This window comes from Eriocheir sinensis, chromosome 14 (genome assembly GCF_024679095.1).
Source record: "Eriocheir sinensis breed Jianghai 21 chromosome 14, ASM2467909v1, whole genome shotgun sequence".
Taxonomy (NCBI): domain Eukaryota; kingdom Metazoa; phylum Arthropoda; class Malacostraca; order Decapoda; family Varunidae; genus Eriocheir; species Eriocheir sinensis.
The window spans coordinates 4653034-4671363 of NC_066522.1; the positions used below are offsets into that span (position 1 = coordinate 4653034).

At 39.8% G+C, this 18330-nt stretch overlaps 1 protein-coding gene across 1 annotated transcript in view; it reads left to right on the forward strand.

Moving 5' to 3' along the window:
- LOC126998347 (uncharacterized) overlaps window positions 1-16319 on the forward strand; it is a 178425-nt gene extending 162106 nt beyond the window's left edge. The window contains exons 33-40 of the mRNA XM_050859858.1: window positions 489-754; window positions 1343-1563; window positions 2302-2478; window positions 3950-4192; window positions 8356-8523; window positions 9375-9488; window positions 9918-10074; window positions 13188-16319. Coding sequence (XP_050715815.1) covers window positions 489-754; window positions 1343-1563; window positions 2302-2478; window positions 3950-4192; window positions 8356-8523; window positions 9375-9488; window positions 9918-10074; window positions 13188-13327 — 1486 coding nt within the window. The 3' untranslated portion in view covers window positions 13328-16319. The remainder of the gene's footprint in view (window positions 1-488; window positions 755-1342; window positions 1564-2301; window positions 2479-3949; window positions 4193-8355; window positions 8524-9374; window positions 9489-9917; window positions 10075-13187) is intronic.
- Window positions 16320-18330: the final 2011 nt, after the last annotated feature.

Genomic DNA, 18330 nt, shown 5'->3' on the forward strand with positions numbered 1-18330 from the left:
CTGCCCATGTTGGCATCCAGACACAACCAAACAATAATAAAAACAAGCAAACAACAAACAAACCACCACCACCGCGGCCAGGAGCTTGGGACACTTCTCCGAGGACGGTTCTCGCCTGGTCGCACGAGTCGAGCGATCGTGCAGTTCACCTCTCTGGTTTTGAAGCATTTCGACCGTATTGCGAGTGGCATTTTGTCCTTTCCGAGATGCTGAGATTGAAGAAGAAAGGTGAAAATAGTGCTATATGTGCTTACCTCCAAACCGGCTATTGTGTCGCTTGGGACACTTCTCCATGCGAGGTCTCACACACACACATATATATATATATATATATATATATATATATATATATATATATATATATATATATATATATATATATATATATATATATATATATATATATATATATATATATCATTGAAATGGTTTTGTTTAACTATATATAAAATTAGAAAGAGGAACATGTGCGATATAAACATTTTCAGAGGATTTGTCAAGTACAAGCGTGAGACCTCAATGTATCGACCAGCTGAGGTGCGACAGAAGGACTGGGGTGAGATTTATAACTTTGAAGGAGTGCGCAAAGGGCTGCGTGTGCAGGCTGCCAGGTGCATGGACTGTGGGGTGCCCTTCTGTCAGTCCTCCCATGGCTGTCCACTTGGAAACATCATCCCTAAGTGGAATGACCTCATATTCAATAACAACTGGAAGGAGGCACTTAACCAGCTGCTTCAAACAAATAACTTCCCTGGTGAGTTTGCATTAGTGTTATTTTATTGTCTTCTTTAATGAACCTTACCTGTTGATAGTAAACTCAACCAGAATTTAAAAATACCAAAAGACCATAAAGCACAAGGAATATGCAAGAATCCATCTGGATCTAATGGATAGTAGGCATCTGTAAGCCTGACCAGTACAATCTGTTATCTTCCTCCATGGATGTATCCAGTTACCTTACGAACCTGTGATGGATCATATTCCCATTAGCCACTTGGATTCTAAGTCTCTTGGTTATCAACTTCTCTGTTAGTAATTCAGTTATATTTGATTTATTCATAAAGAAAATTAACTTTCTCATTATCATTCATATTGATACCTTTTATCCTCTCAAACTATGGTCAAAAATAGTAGCTTGAAATTTTAAAGTTGTGTAATAAACACATGGGCAAAAGAGCATACAGTATACACATTGTTTATAAACCCTTAGATGCATGTTATCCTCTTATCAAATACCTTGCCTCCCACCTCCCACAGAAGCATTTATAGAGATGCATCCAAAATAAAATCCAGAAAGATCAAAATTGTAATACCTAACAACTCTCCATCAACATATCCACAGAATTCACTGGACGAGTGTGTCCTGCACCATGCGAGGGTGCCTGTGTTCTTGGCATCAATGAGCTCCCTGTCACCATCAAGAACATTGAGTGTTCCATCATTGACCATGCCTTTGAGCAGGGCTGGGTAAAGCCTGAGCCTCCCCAAATAAGAACAGGCAAGAAGGTGGCTGTGGTTGGCTCAGGACCTGCTGGTATGGCTGCTGCACATCAACTCAATAAAGTAAGTTGTGCATGACAGTGCTTTTACCCTCCTTAGGTCATATTTGTAAAGTATATCTCAGCATGTGATGGTGAATCAGGTTGCCTCAGGTGCAGCACCCTATTTGGTGTTCCTCAGGGATCAGTTTTGGGACTGATACTCTTTGCAACATGTATCAGCAGATTATCTTCTCTGCTTCACACACATAGTGTCAACATATTACTTCTCTGTTGATGGTATCCAGCTTTATGTGAAAAATTACAAATGTTGCTGATATAAATAGAAAATTTGAGCCATCAATGTTGGGCATAAAGATCTAGGTGACAAAAAAGGTAAAACTGAATTATGACTGAATCAAAATCATCATCATCATCCAAGGAAGTAGGTGGGGTGACAAAACAGAAAATACTCTCTTCACTCTGTTGAAGGCTTCAAAAGGCATCTCAGGACCTTTCTTTTTGAGAGAATATATAATCTCGAGAGGGTTGTTGCGATGGAAGATTAGAGTTTAGTTTGTCACTATTATTGATTTATTATTGTATGCTCTAATTAAATTGTAGTACTTAATATTGGGTGTATTTTGTCAAATGATTTCTTGGAAAAGTTTGGTGTGTGTGGAGAGAAACTTTTTTATTTTTTTTTTATTATAATTTCTCTTCCTCACGTTTTTCATATGTTTTTGATTTCTTTCCAGAAAATTAAATAAACTAGTAAATGCATACTATAATGAAATTTAGTGTTGACACTATCCTTCAACAGGCTGGCCATTTGGTGACTGTGTTTGAGCGCAATGATCGTGTGGGTGGCCTGCTGCAGTATGGCATTCCTACCATGAAGCTGAGCAAGGAGGTTGTGCAGAGGAGAGTGGACCTGATGGCAGCGGAGGGGATCACATTCAAAACAGGAGTCAACGTTGGCAAGGATATCTCTGCCAAGGTGAAGTGTATATTACTTTATATCAAAACACTTCCAATGCTGAGTATGGCATATAAATTCTTTTTATGTGCATTTTTTATTTTCTCTTTATTCATTTATTTTTTTAAGAGCTGCCTTTAGTGCCGGTAGGTTGTCTTGAGGGGTCTCAGCCCATTAGTGGTGCAGGCAAGTTTTATTTATAGTGGCTGACATGGTATATGACTCGTGCTTGGCTCATGTTGCTCCCCGGTGCTCCACTTGAATGAAATTCATGAATCTAGGGTTAATTGAAGATCCAGGCACCATATGGGTAATCTGCCATTTGACGATGGTTGAAAATTGTCTTCAGGGTCGTAATTTCTGTGCAGGCTGTGGGGGCTATAGCCCCCCGTGGTGTTTTCTATATCTTCTTCAAAATGCCCCTAAAAATGCTTATTTTTCAAAAACATTCACCTCCTGCGCATGCTCACTTCACCCGCCACCCTACCCCCTCACCTCTTGAGCCTGTGATGCCCTCTATCCCCCCAAGAAAATCTGCCAAAATTACTGGCCTGGCATTCATTAGTGGGGCTCGAACCGAGGCCCTCAGGCTCACCACACCCGCATGCTGACTACTCAACCACCACCTCCCCCTTAACGTGTACTGGCTGGCCAGCTGCATGTTTCGTTTCAGTTTGCATTATCCATTTGATATTTTCATTACCCAAATTATTAAATAATTTGCAGTAGTATAATACATTTAAAGTCGGGAGAGCTGGTAATGAAAATGGTGAGCACTTCTCTGCCGCTGCCGATGATGTGTCCTTTGTGTACATGCGCAGCTGACCAACTGTTTGTAGTAATTATGATCCAGTTTCAATTAATGAGTTGATATTCTCATTACCTAATTTGTATAAAAAGAAACATGCATATGTAAGTATTTCACATTTTTATTTTATGATAGGAGAGTTGAAAAAGACAGTGGTGGACGCTTCACTGCCAATGCTGCGTCCTTTGTTTTATGTACCAATCAACAAACTGCCTGAAGTATATTATGATCCACTTTTTCTTAAATCTGATACTTTCATTACCCAAATTTCACATGAAGAAACATGCATTAGTAAATAATTTACAGTAGTATGATACATTTTTAAAGTCCCTGGAGTATTGAAAAAGAAAATGGTTGGCCCTTCATCACCACTGCCAAGGCATAATACATCTGACCTTTAGTGTATGAGACTTAGGGTGGTGCATTTTATTCTCCAAAGAAAATTATAATTGATTGTTTATTGAATCTATCATCTACATCCACATGGCATGGGAACCACTCATGGTGGGGATGTTTTTTATATTTATTTATTTATTTTTTTTTTTTTTTATGCTCTTTTTTTTAGCTAACTTATTTTGTTCTTGAGTCCATACCTTGTCATGCCTAGCACTGAGCATAGACTCTATTGATGGTGATGATCAATATGATGTTTTCTAAAGGTAAATAGTATTTGTGGTCTTACAGGAGCTGCAAGATGAGTATGACGCTGTGCTGCTGTGCTTGGGTGCCACGTGGCCCCGGGACCTGCCCATCACCAACAGGCAGCTTGATGGCATCCACTTTGCCATGGCCTTCCTGGAAACGTGGCAGAAGAACCAAATGGGAAACAAAATTGATGTCACTCCTCTCAGCGCAAAGGACAAAGATGTCCTTGTCATTGGTGGAGGTGACACCGGCTGTGACTGTATTGGAACCTCTCTGAGACAGGTTAGTAAGTCAGTAATGCTCATTCAGGGTAATGTGCAATTACCTCAGTGTAAAACACTGTGTCTGATTAACATGAGGAAATTTTTTACAAGATGGCTGCAATCTGTGATTAGGAGTATGTTTTAAGTATGGGATCACACCCTGGTACTAGGCCAGTGGTTCTTAACCTTTTTACTACCACGCCTCCCCATAGGAATTGGTCCTTCCTCCCACACCTCCTTGCATTTATGAATAAAATTTCCTCAGATTTTAAGGATTTTTTAAAATTGTGTTTGTAGTCTTTTTTTATTGAGTGTGAATTATCTAGTCATTAGTGAAATACTTGGCACTACTTCTTAACTACTAGATCTTGAATGCAAGGTGAAATGCCAGAGAGTGCACAATGAAGTACCCTTCAACGTTCAGGCTGTTTCTGTACTTGGTCTTAACAGCAATGAGCGTGGAAAATGCAGCTTCACAAAGTTACGTCGATCTGAACATAGAATCCGAAGAGCCTGATTTGAGATCAGAGTGTAAACAGGAAGGTACTTGAAATGGAACGTCCCAAGATCCAGTTTTTTTTAAGTCTTCATTAGCTGTAGAATTGAACTTGAAGGCTCAGTCACATATTCACGTATCAAGCCCACATATGCTCACGTATGTGATTTTTGGCCCATACGTGGCCATACGCAGGGTTTGTTGCCGTGATCAACTGGATACATGTCATGGGCCGATTTACATAAAGCTTGCACGTTCAACATAATGACGCCATAACGTAAGTACGAGGTAATACGTATTAAGCCTACGCACTGCGCAAGCATGATGTGACGCTTACCCGAATTGCCACGACAAGAGGCCACACCCCCAAAGGTAGTGCATGGCAGAGCACATAACACCCACGTACGTATACCGTATGTGTAACGTGGTGCATTACGACCTCACGTCATCCCCACATTATCCCCACGTAAGTCGGTGGGTAAACGTGAGAGGTACATAAGGGCCGTGCTGCACACCTGTGATTGCAGTTCCCGTCAACATCTACCTGCAGCAAGAAATATTCCCCTCCTGCTGAATCAACACGGAGAACATTGAGGCCATCCTTGATCTTATAACACAAGCAAACAGCCATAACACAGAATTAATGGAGGTCATCCTGGAGTATGTGCATGCCATGGTACAGGTGGAAGTTGTGAAGGTCCACCTTGCAAGTGAAAAACAGAAAAAAAGAGGAGGCTGAGGAGGGTTTGGGCTCGGCCGTACCTGCAAAGAAGAGTGGAACTAGGCCACTATGACAACTTGATGGAGGAGTTGGCAACCAAAAGTCCAGAACTGTACAGGAATTTTACCCGGATTGACGAGGACCTCTTCAATGGGTTCCTGATGAATCTCCAGGCTTTATACTTCTCATCTATATGTAATTGGGAAGCATCTGATGAATTCTGTTTTCAACTCACTTAGATGAGTAATTATTTGTTTGTTTAACTCAGTATCAAGGTTACCGTGATTGAGAGCAGTATCCAAGTTTCTAAAACCGGCAATATTTCCTTATTGAATGTAATTAGGAAAATTCCTAGTTTTCCCTAGGGCTCGCGCCCCCCTGGAAATTACTGATGCCCCCCTAGGGGGGCGTGCCCCCCAGGTTAAGAACCACTGTACTAGGCCAGAAAGACTACTCTTTGGGTTACCACATCTGTACTGAAAGATAATTAACAAATACATATCATATGGTGGGAGGCACAGTTCTCAGTACAGTACCATCAAGAGGCTTCAGTATGAGTTATGAAGAATTTACTTAACATGGCTGCCCACATTGCAAAAAAAATGATCTACATAAAATGCATTATGGAATCACATCTATGGTACTATGCTTCCTTGGTCCTTTTTCTCATGATCATCATTTTCTTGTTTTGTTCATTGAAAGAGCACTTTAGTATTTCTCGCATATTAAATTTATTTTATCTGGAAAATAAATAGCTCTGGAAACAAGTTCACACTTTCGAACACACCCTCCCATCTGATTTTTCGTCCAAAACGCACACCTAACTGGCTATTGGGAGGCCTGATTTTGGTACCTTGAGCACGTGGTATAATTTTTTTCAAAACTCGCTTATCGAATCTTTTGCTCGGTTCACTTTTATGAAACTACATACATTCCACTGTAAATTGTAAGCTCTTTCATATGGAAAGAAAAAATAATAATGTTTGTTTTATATTTTACCGAGATATCGTGAGTTGAAGTGACGCGAACCAATTTCTGAAATAAAAAAAAATCACATTTTCACATAAAAGGAGTAAAAATATAACAAATTGTGTTCATTAACAATAGAATCGGACATTTATGAGCTAATTAGTGCAACAAACATAATCTTGATACACTAATTATAACGGTCATAAATTTGAAAAAAAATAAATAACTTGATTTTTTTTTAAATGTTCACTTTTTTCCACTTATCTCCATAACTTATTGTTTTTATTTTTTGGTTTCATCTTAAAAAACAGATCATTACCTATACAGTGGTAGTTTCAGATTTCTTATATGATGTATAGTTGATGAGTTAGGCTTGAAAGAATAAAATCTTTGGTAACCCTGCCCCCCGCCACACACTAACCCATCCATGCATGAAAAACGGAATAAAAACTCTTACTGTTAAAGTAAAATTCATTAGAAAACACCCCAACAGCATTTGAAGGTCTCCTGCCAGGTTTAGTGTTTCAAACTTGGCTCGCCTGGGCTGTGATGAAATGATGAACAATAGCTGAACATGTTTAAAAGTTCACAGAAACGCGATAACTGAGGAGAATGGCCTGCGAGGCGTGGGGTGCATGTGCGCGGGTGCATGTGCGCGGGTGCAATGTGAGTCTAGCACGTTGCCCACTTGGGATATTGTTCCCACATACCACCTATATTTCCACACCAAAAAGCAGCCTCCTAGGCCGCTCCATTAGGGCACCACATCACTCAATAGTAAGGAACACATCAAATGCGTCGTTGGTCCCTTGATTACTTTTTTATCGACACATCACGTGCATCGTTGGGGTCCAGCAGGTCAAGGACAGTTTTATGTAATTATTGGAGCTTGGTGGGAGGAAGTAGTGAAGAACAGACAGGTAATAGGTGTGCTGGAAAGAGTTATGAAAGGGTGAAATGTTTTCATAAAGAAAGGTATAAAGAATAGCATTACCCTCACAACTATCAAATGCATCAGAGACATAGATGTGGGATGTACTAGTACAGCAGTTACAAATGGAGTATGGAGTATGCATCTCACGTGTGGAGGGGCTTCACTCACACAGCTCTGTTGGTCTTCTGAAATGGTTTGGACATTTGATGAAAAAAAATTGAGGATGACTTTACAAAGAGTGTGTATGGGAGCAGGATTGAGGCAGATGGTAAAAAGAGGGAAACCACCCGTGAAATGGATCAATAGATGGGTTGAGTATTAGAGAGAGAGAGAAAGTTGACAGGTGATGGATTGAATGTGCTGAGAGTGAGTGCTGGAACAGGGAAAATTGGGGTTGCTTCTGCTGTGGCCACTCTCACAGGGGAACTTCCTATAAGAGGGAATTTCATTAGGGATATACTGTACATAGGTAAGGGAATTTATTTAGTTTGTGTTAAAGATTCCATTCAGTGGGCAATCTTTTTCTAATCGTGCTTTTATATTTACTGTGGCTCATCTGCACCTTGCATTTGTCAGAAATGAGAAGTCAATGAAGTAACATTTCATAGATATTCAGCTCCTTAGTTCACAGAATATGCACTTATTCACAGTCCACACGTACATAGCAGAAATTATCAATACAAGCTTTCTCTTATCTATGAATGATATTTTTTCCCTAGCATTCATAAATAGATAATTTGTACTTAATAAATGTTTCCATACATTATTATTATATTTTATCAAGAGAAATACATTTCTCTGATTAAAAAGTATCACTGTAAAATTGGTAAGCTTTGAAAAAAAATTGGCATTTTAGTTCTAACTGATATTTTTTTCATATATCAAGGAAAATGACAAAAGTACTTTTTTTTAAACTGAACATTTATCAATAGAACATTCATAAATGGATGAATTTTACTTATCACATCTCTGTCCTCAGTATTATTAGATATATAAAATATTTACAGAGCATGAGTGAAAATAATGACAGTTATATTATTTATGATGTCCTTTGTATTTCAGGGAGCCAAATCCATCACCACGTTTGAGATCCTGCCTCAGCCGCCACCTTCCCGAGGCAACGATAACCCGTGGCCCACCTTCCCAAGAGTGTTCAAAGTAGATTATGGACACGAAGAGGTGAAGGTCAAATTCGGCAAAGACCCAAGAGCATACAGTACCCTCACTAAGGTAAAGTACTATTCAGTGCAGTCAAGGATATGGCACTATATACAAAAGTGGTGCAAACGTCCTAAACTCGTGTAATCCATTATATAAGCTCATAATGTGTTTGGTGTATACGTAAATATGTGCAGCTGCATTAAGTGTGTGAGAGCGAGAGAGAGAGAGAGAGAGAGAGAGAGAGATGAGATGAGATGAGATGAGATGAGATGAGATGAGATGAGATGAGATGAGATGAGATGAGATGAGATGAGATGAGATGAGATGAGATGAGATGAGATGAGATGAGATGAGATGAGTGAGTGCAGGGCAGGGAACATGGTACATCCAGGGCAATTCAGCATGGTTGGGTTGCCAGGCAGGACGTTTGTTCTGCCCTTCCTTGTTTTCACAAACACACTAGGCTTGCTGTCACCCAACTAAATTGTCACTTCATTCCATGAAAAAAATTGTTGGGGTGATGGGATCTATGAAAGTAAGGAAGTGAGGAATGGGGGAAAAGGTCAATAGGTTGACCAAGGCTGCTGCTCAGTGCCAAATGCCATGTCCTCACTGTATGTCAAAATGTGGAGTGTTTGAGGATGGGGGTGGAGGGGTGCTTGTGTGTGTGTGTGTGTGTGTGTGTGTACACGTGTGTGCATCTGTGTGCTTGTGTGAGCAGGTCATGTGAGAAAGCTCTTTATCAGAATTTTTTTACTACACCTGTCACTTGAATTTATAACTAATTCACACGGTCATATAGGTAACTAATATATGCATAGCAGGGAGCATGCATAATTTCCCCTGCTAAGTACTCAAAAACAAATTTCTAGAACAAAGCACTTAAAGAATTTGAAGAATGATGAGCCATTCCCTTCCAGGAATTCTTGGATGATGGTAATGGAAAAGTGTCAGGTGTGCGCAGTGTCCAGGTGGAGTGGACCAAAGATGAAAATGGACGCTGGAAGATGGATGAAATTGAGGGAACAGAGAAGGTAGGTATTGCCATTTAGTGCAGTGGCAGATTGTGGTACCTTTATGCTAAAAAGAATTTTTTCCTCAGAAAGTAGTTTTGCTTCTTATCAAGCTACAATTATGCTGAAGCTGTTGAAACACTTCGGGAATTTTAAGTATTTTGGTGCCACACATGTGAAAATAAGATATAAATCCACTGAATAAAAGGAGACCATAGTAGCACAAAGTGCTCTCCTTCCTCTTCCATGACTATCATGAAAATATTTTTATTATACTTTAAGAGCAATAATCAATATATTCATTGGCACTTTGATTTGGAAAATAATTTTTCACATGGAAGGTTTTTGATGCAGACTTTGTTTGTAGAATTTATAGTACAACATTATTAGCAATGTGAAAAAGCAACTTTAAAAGACGTACATGTAATGTATATCTCATTACCTTCTCAGGTGTACAAGGCTGATCTGGTGCTGCTGGCCATGGGCTTCCTGGGGCCTGAGAAGTACATTATCTCAGAGCTGGAGCTGGAGCAGGACCCGCGCTCCAACATCCGCACACCCAGTGGCAAATACTCCACCAGTGTTGAGAAAGTCTTTGCTGCAGGAGGTAAGTCTGTCATGTCTTCTCCATGCTTAGTTTGATTCCTCACTGCTCCATCTTTTACTTCATATCATTGTTGGACATTAGAAAAATATAGTTCCCTTCTATCAGGATATAAAGTCTTACTTAGAGAGGGTTCTTTAGATATTTGTATTATTTGTTTATTGGTGATGTACAAATTAAATAAACTTCACAGTCACTGTATACATTTTGAAGAATATCATTTTACAGTACATCTGGGCATGAGAAATCTTAGTGGCATGGTGGTAGAACAGCTAGGAGACTCACCTTGCAACTGCAAGATCTCAGGTTCCAGTCCTAAATCAAGTATAGACAATTTGGATTAGTCACTTTTTCACTCAACATTCATGATTCGTCCCAAAGACCCTACCACCCTTCTTCCTTGCAATGCCCTTTCTCTTATCTCACCCTCCATTCCACCATGCTTACACATAACTGATCCAAGGTACTTAAACTCATTGACCTCCTCCATTTCTTCACCATTCAAAATTATTTTGCATTCTTTTTCACATTCAATTCCCACTCTATATGGGCATACAAAATCTACAACCTCACTTCTACTTTGCTCACAAACCATCACTTTACTTTTGTTGACATTTACTTTCAGCTTTCTCCTATTACAGACACTATCAAAAACACTGACCAAATTTTGTAGGTCACTTTCATTTTCAGCAATGAACACTGTGTCATCAGCAAACAGTATCGAATTCAGTACCCACTTACTTCCCTCATCGAACAGTCTTACTCCAACTTCTCCAACTTTGCCCTTCATTGCTCTAATGACACCATCTATATAAATATTGAATAACCATGGTGACATGACGCACCCTTGTCTTAAGCCCACTTTTATCTCAAAATGTTCACTTGTTTCTCCAGTAATTTTGACACATGCAGATGCATCCTCATAGAAAGACTTTATTGCACTAAGCAGTTTTCCTCCCACACCATAAATCTTTAAAACATCCCACAATGCAATCCAATCGACTCTGTCATAAGCTTTTTCCAAATCCATGAAGGCAGCGTATAGCTTCTTTCCTTTTGCTATTATTTTTTCTACTACCATCCTGAAGGCAAATATCTGATCCACACATCCCCTTCCTTTCCTGAAGCCTCCTTGCTCTTCACTGATTTTCTCTTCTGTAATTCTTATAAAAATATATATATATATATATATATATATATATATATATATATATATATATATATATATATATATATATATATATATATATATATATATATATATATATATATATATATATATATATATATATATATATATATATATATATATATATATATATATATATATATATATATATATATATATATATATATATATATATATATATATATATATATATATATATATATATATATATATATATATATATATATATATATATATATATATATATATATATATATTTATATATACAGTACTGTCTCCAAGTTTGCGATAAAGAGGTCGACGTTGCAGGTCGCAAACGTTGAAATCGCAAACTTTGAACTATTATTCTTATGGGGAAAATTGAAAACCGTCAACATTTTGTGCTTGGCCACCCATCCGGGTGGCCAAGTGCATGTGTGCAGATGGCCCCGGCCGTGCGCTGGGCCTGAGCAGCTGACGGGCGGCTGATGATGGTGATGGTGGTGATGAGTGTCGGTGGCACGGCCTTTGCATTGGCGCCGCCTGAACGGAGTTTTTGTTGGGGCCCGTGTGTGTGTGTGTGGCTGTTGGTGGCATGGCCTTTGCATGTAGGCGGTGGCCGAATTGGTAGAGTACTGGGCCCACATTCACCGCGTGATGGACGACGCGGGTTCGAATCCCCACGCTACCACTCGGATTTTTCAGTCACCGCCGAGTGGCTTAAAACTACCCACATGCTGTCCTGAAGACCACCCATCAACCCGGACTCTAGAGGAAGCCGTCCAAGCGAATCAAGAACGAGTTCAGGGCAGCATGAGCCAATGCAAGATGGCGCCACTATAAACACTCGCCTGCGCCAGAACGGGCTGGGCCGACCATCAGGCCCCACCTGGAAGAAGCCTTGGGCCGACCATCAGGCCCCACCAGGAAGATGCCTACAGGCGCAACAGGCAGCGACGTTTAAAAAAAAAAAAAAATAAAAAAAAAAAAATTGGCTCCGCCTGAACGGAGTTTTTGTTGGGGCCTGTGTGTGTGTGTGTGTGTGGCTGTTGGTGGCATGGCCTTTGCATTGGCTCCGCCTGAACGGAGTTTTTGTTGGGGCCCGTGTGTGTGTGTGTGTGTGGCTGTTGGTGGCATGGCCTTTGCATTGGCTCCGCCTGAACGGAGTTTTTGTTGGGGCCCATGTGTGTGTGTGGCTGTTTGTTGTGGGTTTGGGCTTCTCAGTTTGCCGATTCTTGTTTTCCACATGTTGCACGGAACCCCTTTCTTTTCTTCCATCTCTTCTTTTTGAAAAAGAGATGGAAGAAAGGAAAGGGGTCCCACACAACATGTGGAAAGTGAGAATTGGCAAATTGAGGAGCCTGGGCCCACAATGGGCACAGCCACACACATGCAGGGTCCAGTGAAAATGCCGTTTGGGTGGCGCCGATGCAGGGGCCATGCCGCCGACACTCATCATCACCATCGCCATCATCAGCCGCCAGTCAACTGCTCAAGCCCATCGCGCGGTCGGGGCTGCTCGCACACATGCGCCTGGCTGCCCGGATCCCACTCACCATGCTTCCCGCGGCTAATGGAAAGGCCCAGGGAGTGGGTAAGAGTGAGAATGGGAGTCAAGGACCACAACAAGGTGTGAAAAAACCCGGTTTTAGCAGCCTTTTCCTTTTCCTTTCAGGTCATATCGCAATTTCAGTTTTCAATAAAAATTTTTTTTTGGATCCCTATCGCAAAATTGAAACTCGCAATCCTGGAGACAGTACTGTATTATGTGTATATGCTGGGGAAACTAGAGTGTACAAAGACAAAAATTAGTATGGCAGAAGAAAAGATGTGACTCCTCTTCCATGGTCACCTCTAGAATATTTTTATTATACTTTAACAGTAATAATCTATATATTCACTGGCACTTTGATACAAATAAAAAAGTTAACAAATTTTTATCCTGCAGATTGCCGGCGAGGACAGTCCCTGGTGGTGTGGGCCATCAATGAGGGAAGGCAGGCAGCGCGAGAGGTGGACGCTTACCTCATGAACACTTCAACTTTGCCTCTAACAGGAGGAGTTGTGCAGATTACACAGAAGGGGTAAAGGATGTACCATTGCCTTGTATGTCAACCTGAAGCACAGAACCCAAGTCCTATAATATGGGTTCTTTTGAAGAGAAAAAAAATATTTAGCTACACCTTTATTTTGCTATACTTGTTCTCAACCAAGGAAGGCTGAGCTAGAAGGAAAAAAGTTCTTGTTCAGTGGATCACAGTGTAAGGTTCCCTCACCTATTTGATTCTTCATTCAAGCTCAACAGAAGAAACTCATACTATTTTCATATTCAAGAGGAAGCTGGAAATCATCTAACATTGAAAGATATAATTTCCTTGGTGTACATATACTCATCATTCAGAAGTGGAGCCTGAAAGCATACAGTAAACACCTATCATCAAGTTCAGAAGTTTGACTGATTGGCTTCTGAGTTGAGCTTCATGTAAAAAAGTCAACTCTTATGTCAGTGAAATAATAATTCTTTTTATAGAACCATGAACTTTATATATGCACAAATAGAAACACTTTAAATACAGGTTAAATATAAAGTTTATTCAAAATTATAAATGGGTTTGATTAATGAATATAGCAATTTATGGATGAAAGGTTTAGTATTATTCTTCATTGCAAGAGTAACATTCCCTCCCTGCACAGTGGTAGCTACCTAGATACTCTTAGAAACATGCTGCTGTAGGTCATAGGTTTCACAAGGATTTGAAATAATAATCCTGGGTACTCTACAGTAGTGATCTGTAATATAAACATTGTTGTTATAATGTAAAATGTACTATAACTCTGGACAGTGACCTTGTATTTTACTGCTCATCAGAAATATATAGAGTACCAGTGCATTAAATTGTTGGTGTCTGTATAATGTGTGTGTGTGCGTGTGTTAGTGTGAGGGTGAGTGTAGATAACTTAGAGCATCACCTCACTGCACGACACACCAGTACATCATACTTTGCCAACAATTGTTACCTATATTGTCATGTGCACGACTAGATACAGGTGGTAAGTCTCATAGGAGGATATAGGGCCCCAAAAGGCATCACAGCAAGAGTGAAGGTATGTTGTAAGGTTCATAAATGATCTGTGCAACTTCCGAGCTCTCACACACACACACACACACACACACACACACACACACACACACACACACACACACACACACACACACACACACACACACACACACACACACACACACACACACACACACACACACATGACACACATACACGCACATCTTATATACAGTACTACAAATTGGTAGGTTAACACACACATACACAGTCATGGATATTATTAATATACATACTATACTTTTAACTGACGAGTATAAAATGTCCTTGCACTTTAACACTGTTATTTATTCTACACATTTTTGCCAGTCACAAGGAGACAGTTTATCATGGCGATCAACATAAATGGCATTACATGTCAACACTCTAAAGGATGACATGCCTGTCAGCACTGTACTATAACATGACATGATTATGCTGTACATACAGAAAAAAAGGTAGGAACAAGAGAATGGTTTGGTGTTGTAGCAATAAAGTTTCACATGTTAAGTACACTTGTTTTGTATGTTAAATGACTGGCACATAATTAAACTTCCCTTAATATAAAAATTTTAAATATTGTGAGAACTGTTAATAGAAGGAAAGTAAGTAGTCTTAATTGAAACTGAAAAGACTTTCTCATCCTGGTCCTAGCATATTGTGCCCCATAAATGCTAATTGAGTCCTGTGTCACCAACCCCACCACCACTGCTGCCACAACCACAAACAATGTATATTTTGATAATAATTATAGTACTATCAGGGTTGTTTGGTAATACTGTACATTAAAACATTCTATAAAAAGTTATTTTCAAGAAGCATATTATGAGAATCATGATCTTAGCACAACATATATACTATCTCTACCTACATAGAAATTTAAGCCGTCTATGTGTGTCTTACTAAACTGTTAAGCCATTAGATTTGTTTCCTAACTCATAATTTTAGCTGTGAAAATTCTAGTAAGTAAGACTTGAACAGCCTTTTAGTTCATATGACTTGAATGTCAGGTGCAGTGGTGACACAGGAATCAGCAGTATCTTGTTGGGTATGTAACTTGGTAGTATTGTCAAGTTAAGCATTATTGTAATTAGGTCATATTAGTCCAGTTGTCCGTACATGGAACAGTTTTACAGTCTGATTCTTCCACTGCCACATAGCCTGAGTTTAGGGTGCCATCACCCTAGTGTGTAGTCACAGGGCTGCCAAGTCATGTCTTGCTTGATTGATATCAAAATTATCTTCCAGTTTGATTTATAAAAAGGTAAACCAAGGTTTAGTTGAGGGTTTGATTCATGGATTTATTTTATGGAACTGATGTTTTTAAGAGCTGTTTTTATGTTTTCTTTTGTCCAGTGCACTCCAGCTCTGTTACAGTTAGCCAGAGAGACTGTGAAGCTCATGTAATGTGTATTTAGGGAGCTGCAGCTCTGTCAACTGCATGTGATAGTGATGCCTGGTCAATGCGAAACTTTGTCTTCCATAAATTATGGTAGATAAGACAACAGTATTGAGTGTCTCGATATCCAGTAATCTATAAGTCGTGTTAAGCCGTCGTTCAATGGTAGATGCGTCCAGGGTAGGAGGAAAGTAGAAGTCCACGTCCGCTAAGCTGCTGTTACCCCTCCAGACCCCACATTATGGCTCTGTGCATTTCATTTTCAATTCTGTTTGATTTTGTATCATTAATTTTAAGATAATTATGTGCACAACCCAGTGCAGTGAGATTAAAAAAAGTAGGTATTTTAGCATGTATATTTTCTCTTCCAGAATTGTTAATGAATTGTTGAAAATTTATGATATTTTTATATTTTAATTCTGGAGTTTTTGTAGCAATGTTTAGTTTAGGTTTAAAATTTTATTGCATAAGTTGTTGCTAGGCAGTTCATTCTCATCCGGTGTGAACTATTCTCAGTGCTCCTTCTAATTAGGTTTTCATGTGTATATGATGATAATTTAAGTAAAAGTCTAAAAGTTCATATCCACAAATTTCTACCCTGACCTATTCCCTCTATACATGAATAAAGTTTGGGTGCTGGTACGTCAGCACTGCTTGCTTGGTTCTGGCCAATGATGCTTTTGGGATTGTCAGGATGATGATATGTTTGTGATGGAATGTATGAAACAAAAGTTAGGTTAAAGAAGGGACAAAATCAAAGAGATCCAAACTGGGAGAACTTTCTTGGTGGAATGAAGGTATTAGGGATGCAAGAAATAAGTGAGGCTAAATGTGCAATGCAGGTGGCTGAGAAAAAAATGAAGGTGAAACCGAGTTGGAATATCAGAATACATGGGCAGCATATGTAAAACAGCAGTGACTAACTAAGTGAAAGGTTAGGGGTGCAAAAGTGGTGTGAAAGAAATGTACACCAATCCCTAAGATTGAAAGGTTTAGAAGGTAATGAATGAATCGTCAATTGGGGCATGTGTCGAAGGGCACCTCACCTCACCCACCCCATGATGCCAAACTCAGGGGCTCCTACGGCCAAGTCACCGTGTAGGCCCCCTTTCTATCCAAAGTACTTCGTGGAAGATATATTGACTTGCTTGAGCTACAAACTCTGTGAGTGTCCTCTTGGCCTCCTCCTCACGGGATTAAAGAAAATCCAGTGAGCAGAGTTGGCTACTGGGTGCCACATGTCCATATAACTGGAGTTGGTGTTTATAAATTATGCAGGTCATAGGCCTCGAATCAGTCTTGCAGAGTAATCTCTGGTTTGACAAAAAGTCATTCCAACAATTTCCTATAATTCTGTCTAGGCACTTATTAGCAAAGGTATCAATCTGCCTCTTCATCTTTATTCAGTGTCTGTGTCTCACAGCCATAGAGCACAAAGGACTTAAAGATCCAAATATTTGTCCTTCCCCACAGGTATTGATGATACCATATACTCGTGCTGACTGAGTCCATAACACCGTGGGCCAAGCCAGTCCGCCATAAGACTTCCTGGCAAGACCCTCCGTTGTTCTGCACTCTGCTACCAAGGGCAAGATGTATGTGAAATTTTCCAAAGTATGTATAAATGTCATCACCACATGCATGAACAGACTGTACAGTTTCTTCTAGTAACCCTCCAAACACCTGTACCTTGATCTTGTCCCAGGAGACCTCTGAAGTCCCAAGGGCTTCTCCTCCTTAATTTGTGCATTGTCTTGAGAGCTATTACCGAAACCTCCAGTGACTCCACAAGGATTACCACATCAACAAAACAAGGTCAGTGACCTTGGTACTGCCAAAAGATCCTCCATAATGACTCTGATCTACAACTCTGCCTAATACCCAGTGCATGCAAGTGTTGAACAGGGATGGGACAAGAATACAGCCCTGCCTCCCTCTCCTGTTTACGGGAAAGAAATGCCTCCCAGAGTCCCAATGGACTGAATCAAACACTCTCTTGAAATCGACATAGGCAAGCATCTGCGTTAAAACTCATATTGGCACTCCACCAGTATGTGAAGTGCTAATTAAGATACGGACCGTTATCATCTTACCAGGCGTGAACTCTCTACTCCTCAGCAGGTCTCTACAGGTTCAACAGCTGGTTGCAACTCTGCATGAGCAATAGACGGGCTAGCACATTGCCTGACACACTGATCATAATGATGAGCGGTGAAATACCGCGGTAGGCGATCCCCTTTCCCTTTTCAGATAGACCCAGGTTGAAGAAGGTCGGGGTGAATAATATATAGATTTCATCTACAGATTTCTTAAGAGTTCAAAAGGTGTCAGTCAACAAGAATGTAATTCTGAAAGTGGTAGGGAATATATTATAAACGAAGAAAAAAAAAAGTTTGGGGAAGACAAAAAAAAATTAAGGTGCAGATGAAACAGTATACAATAAAACATTAATGAGAAGCACGCGTGACACTGGAAAGGAAGGATATAGGTGAACGAACTGAATGAACCACTTATGGGAAGGAGGATAAGAGATGCGTAAGAAGAAAAGAAAAACAAAGACATCAGGACAAGATGAAATCACATGCCAAATA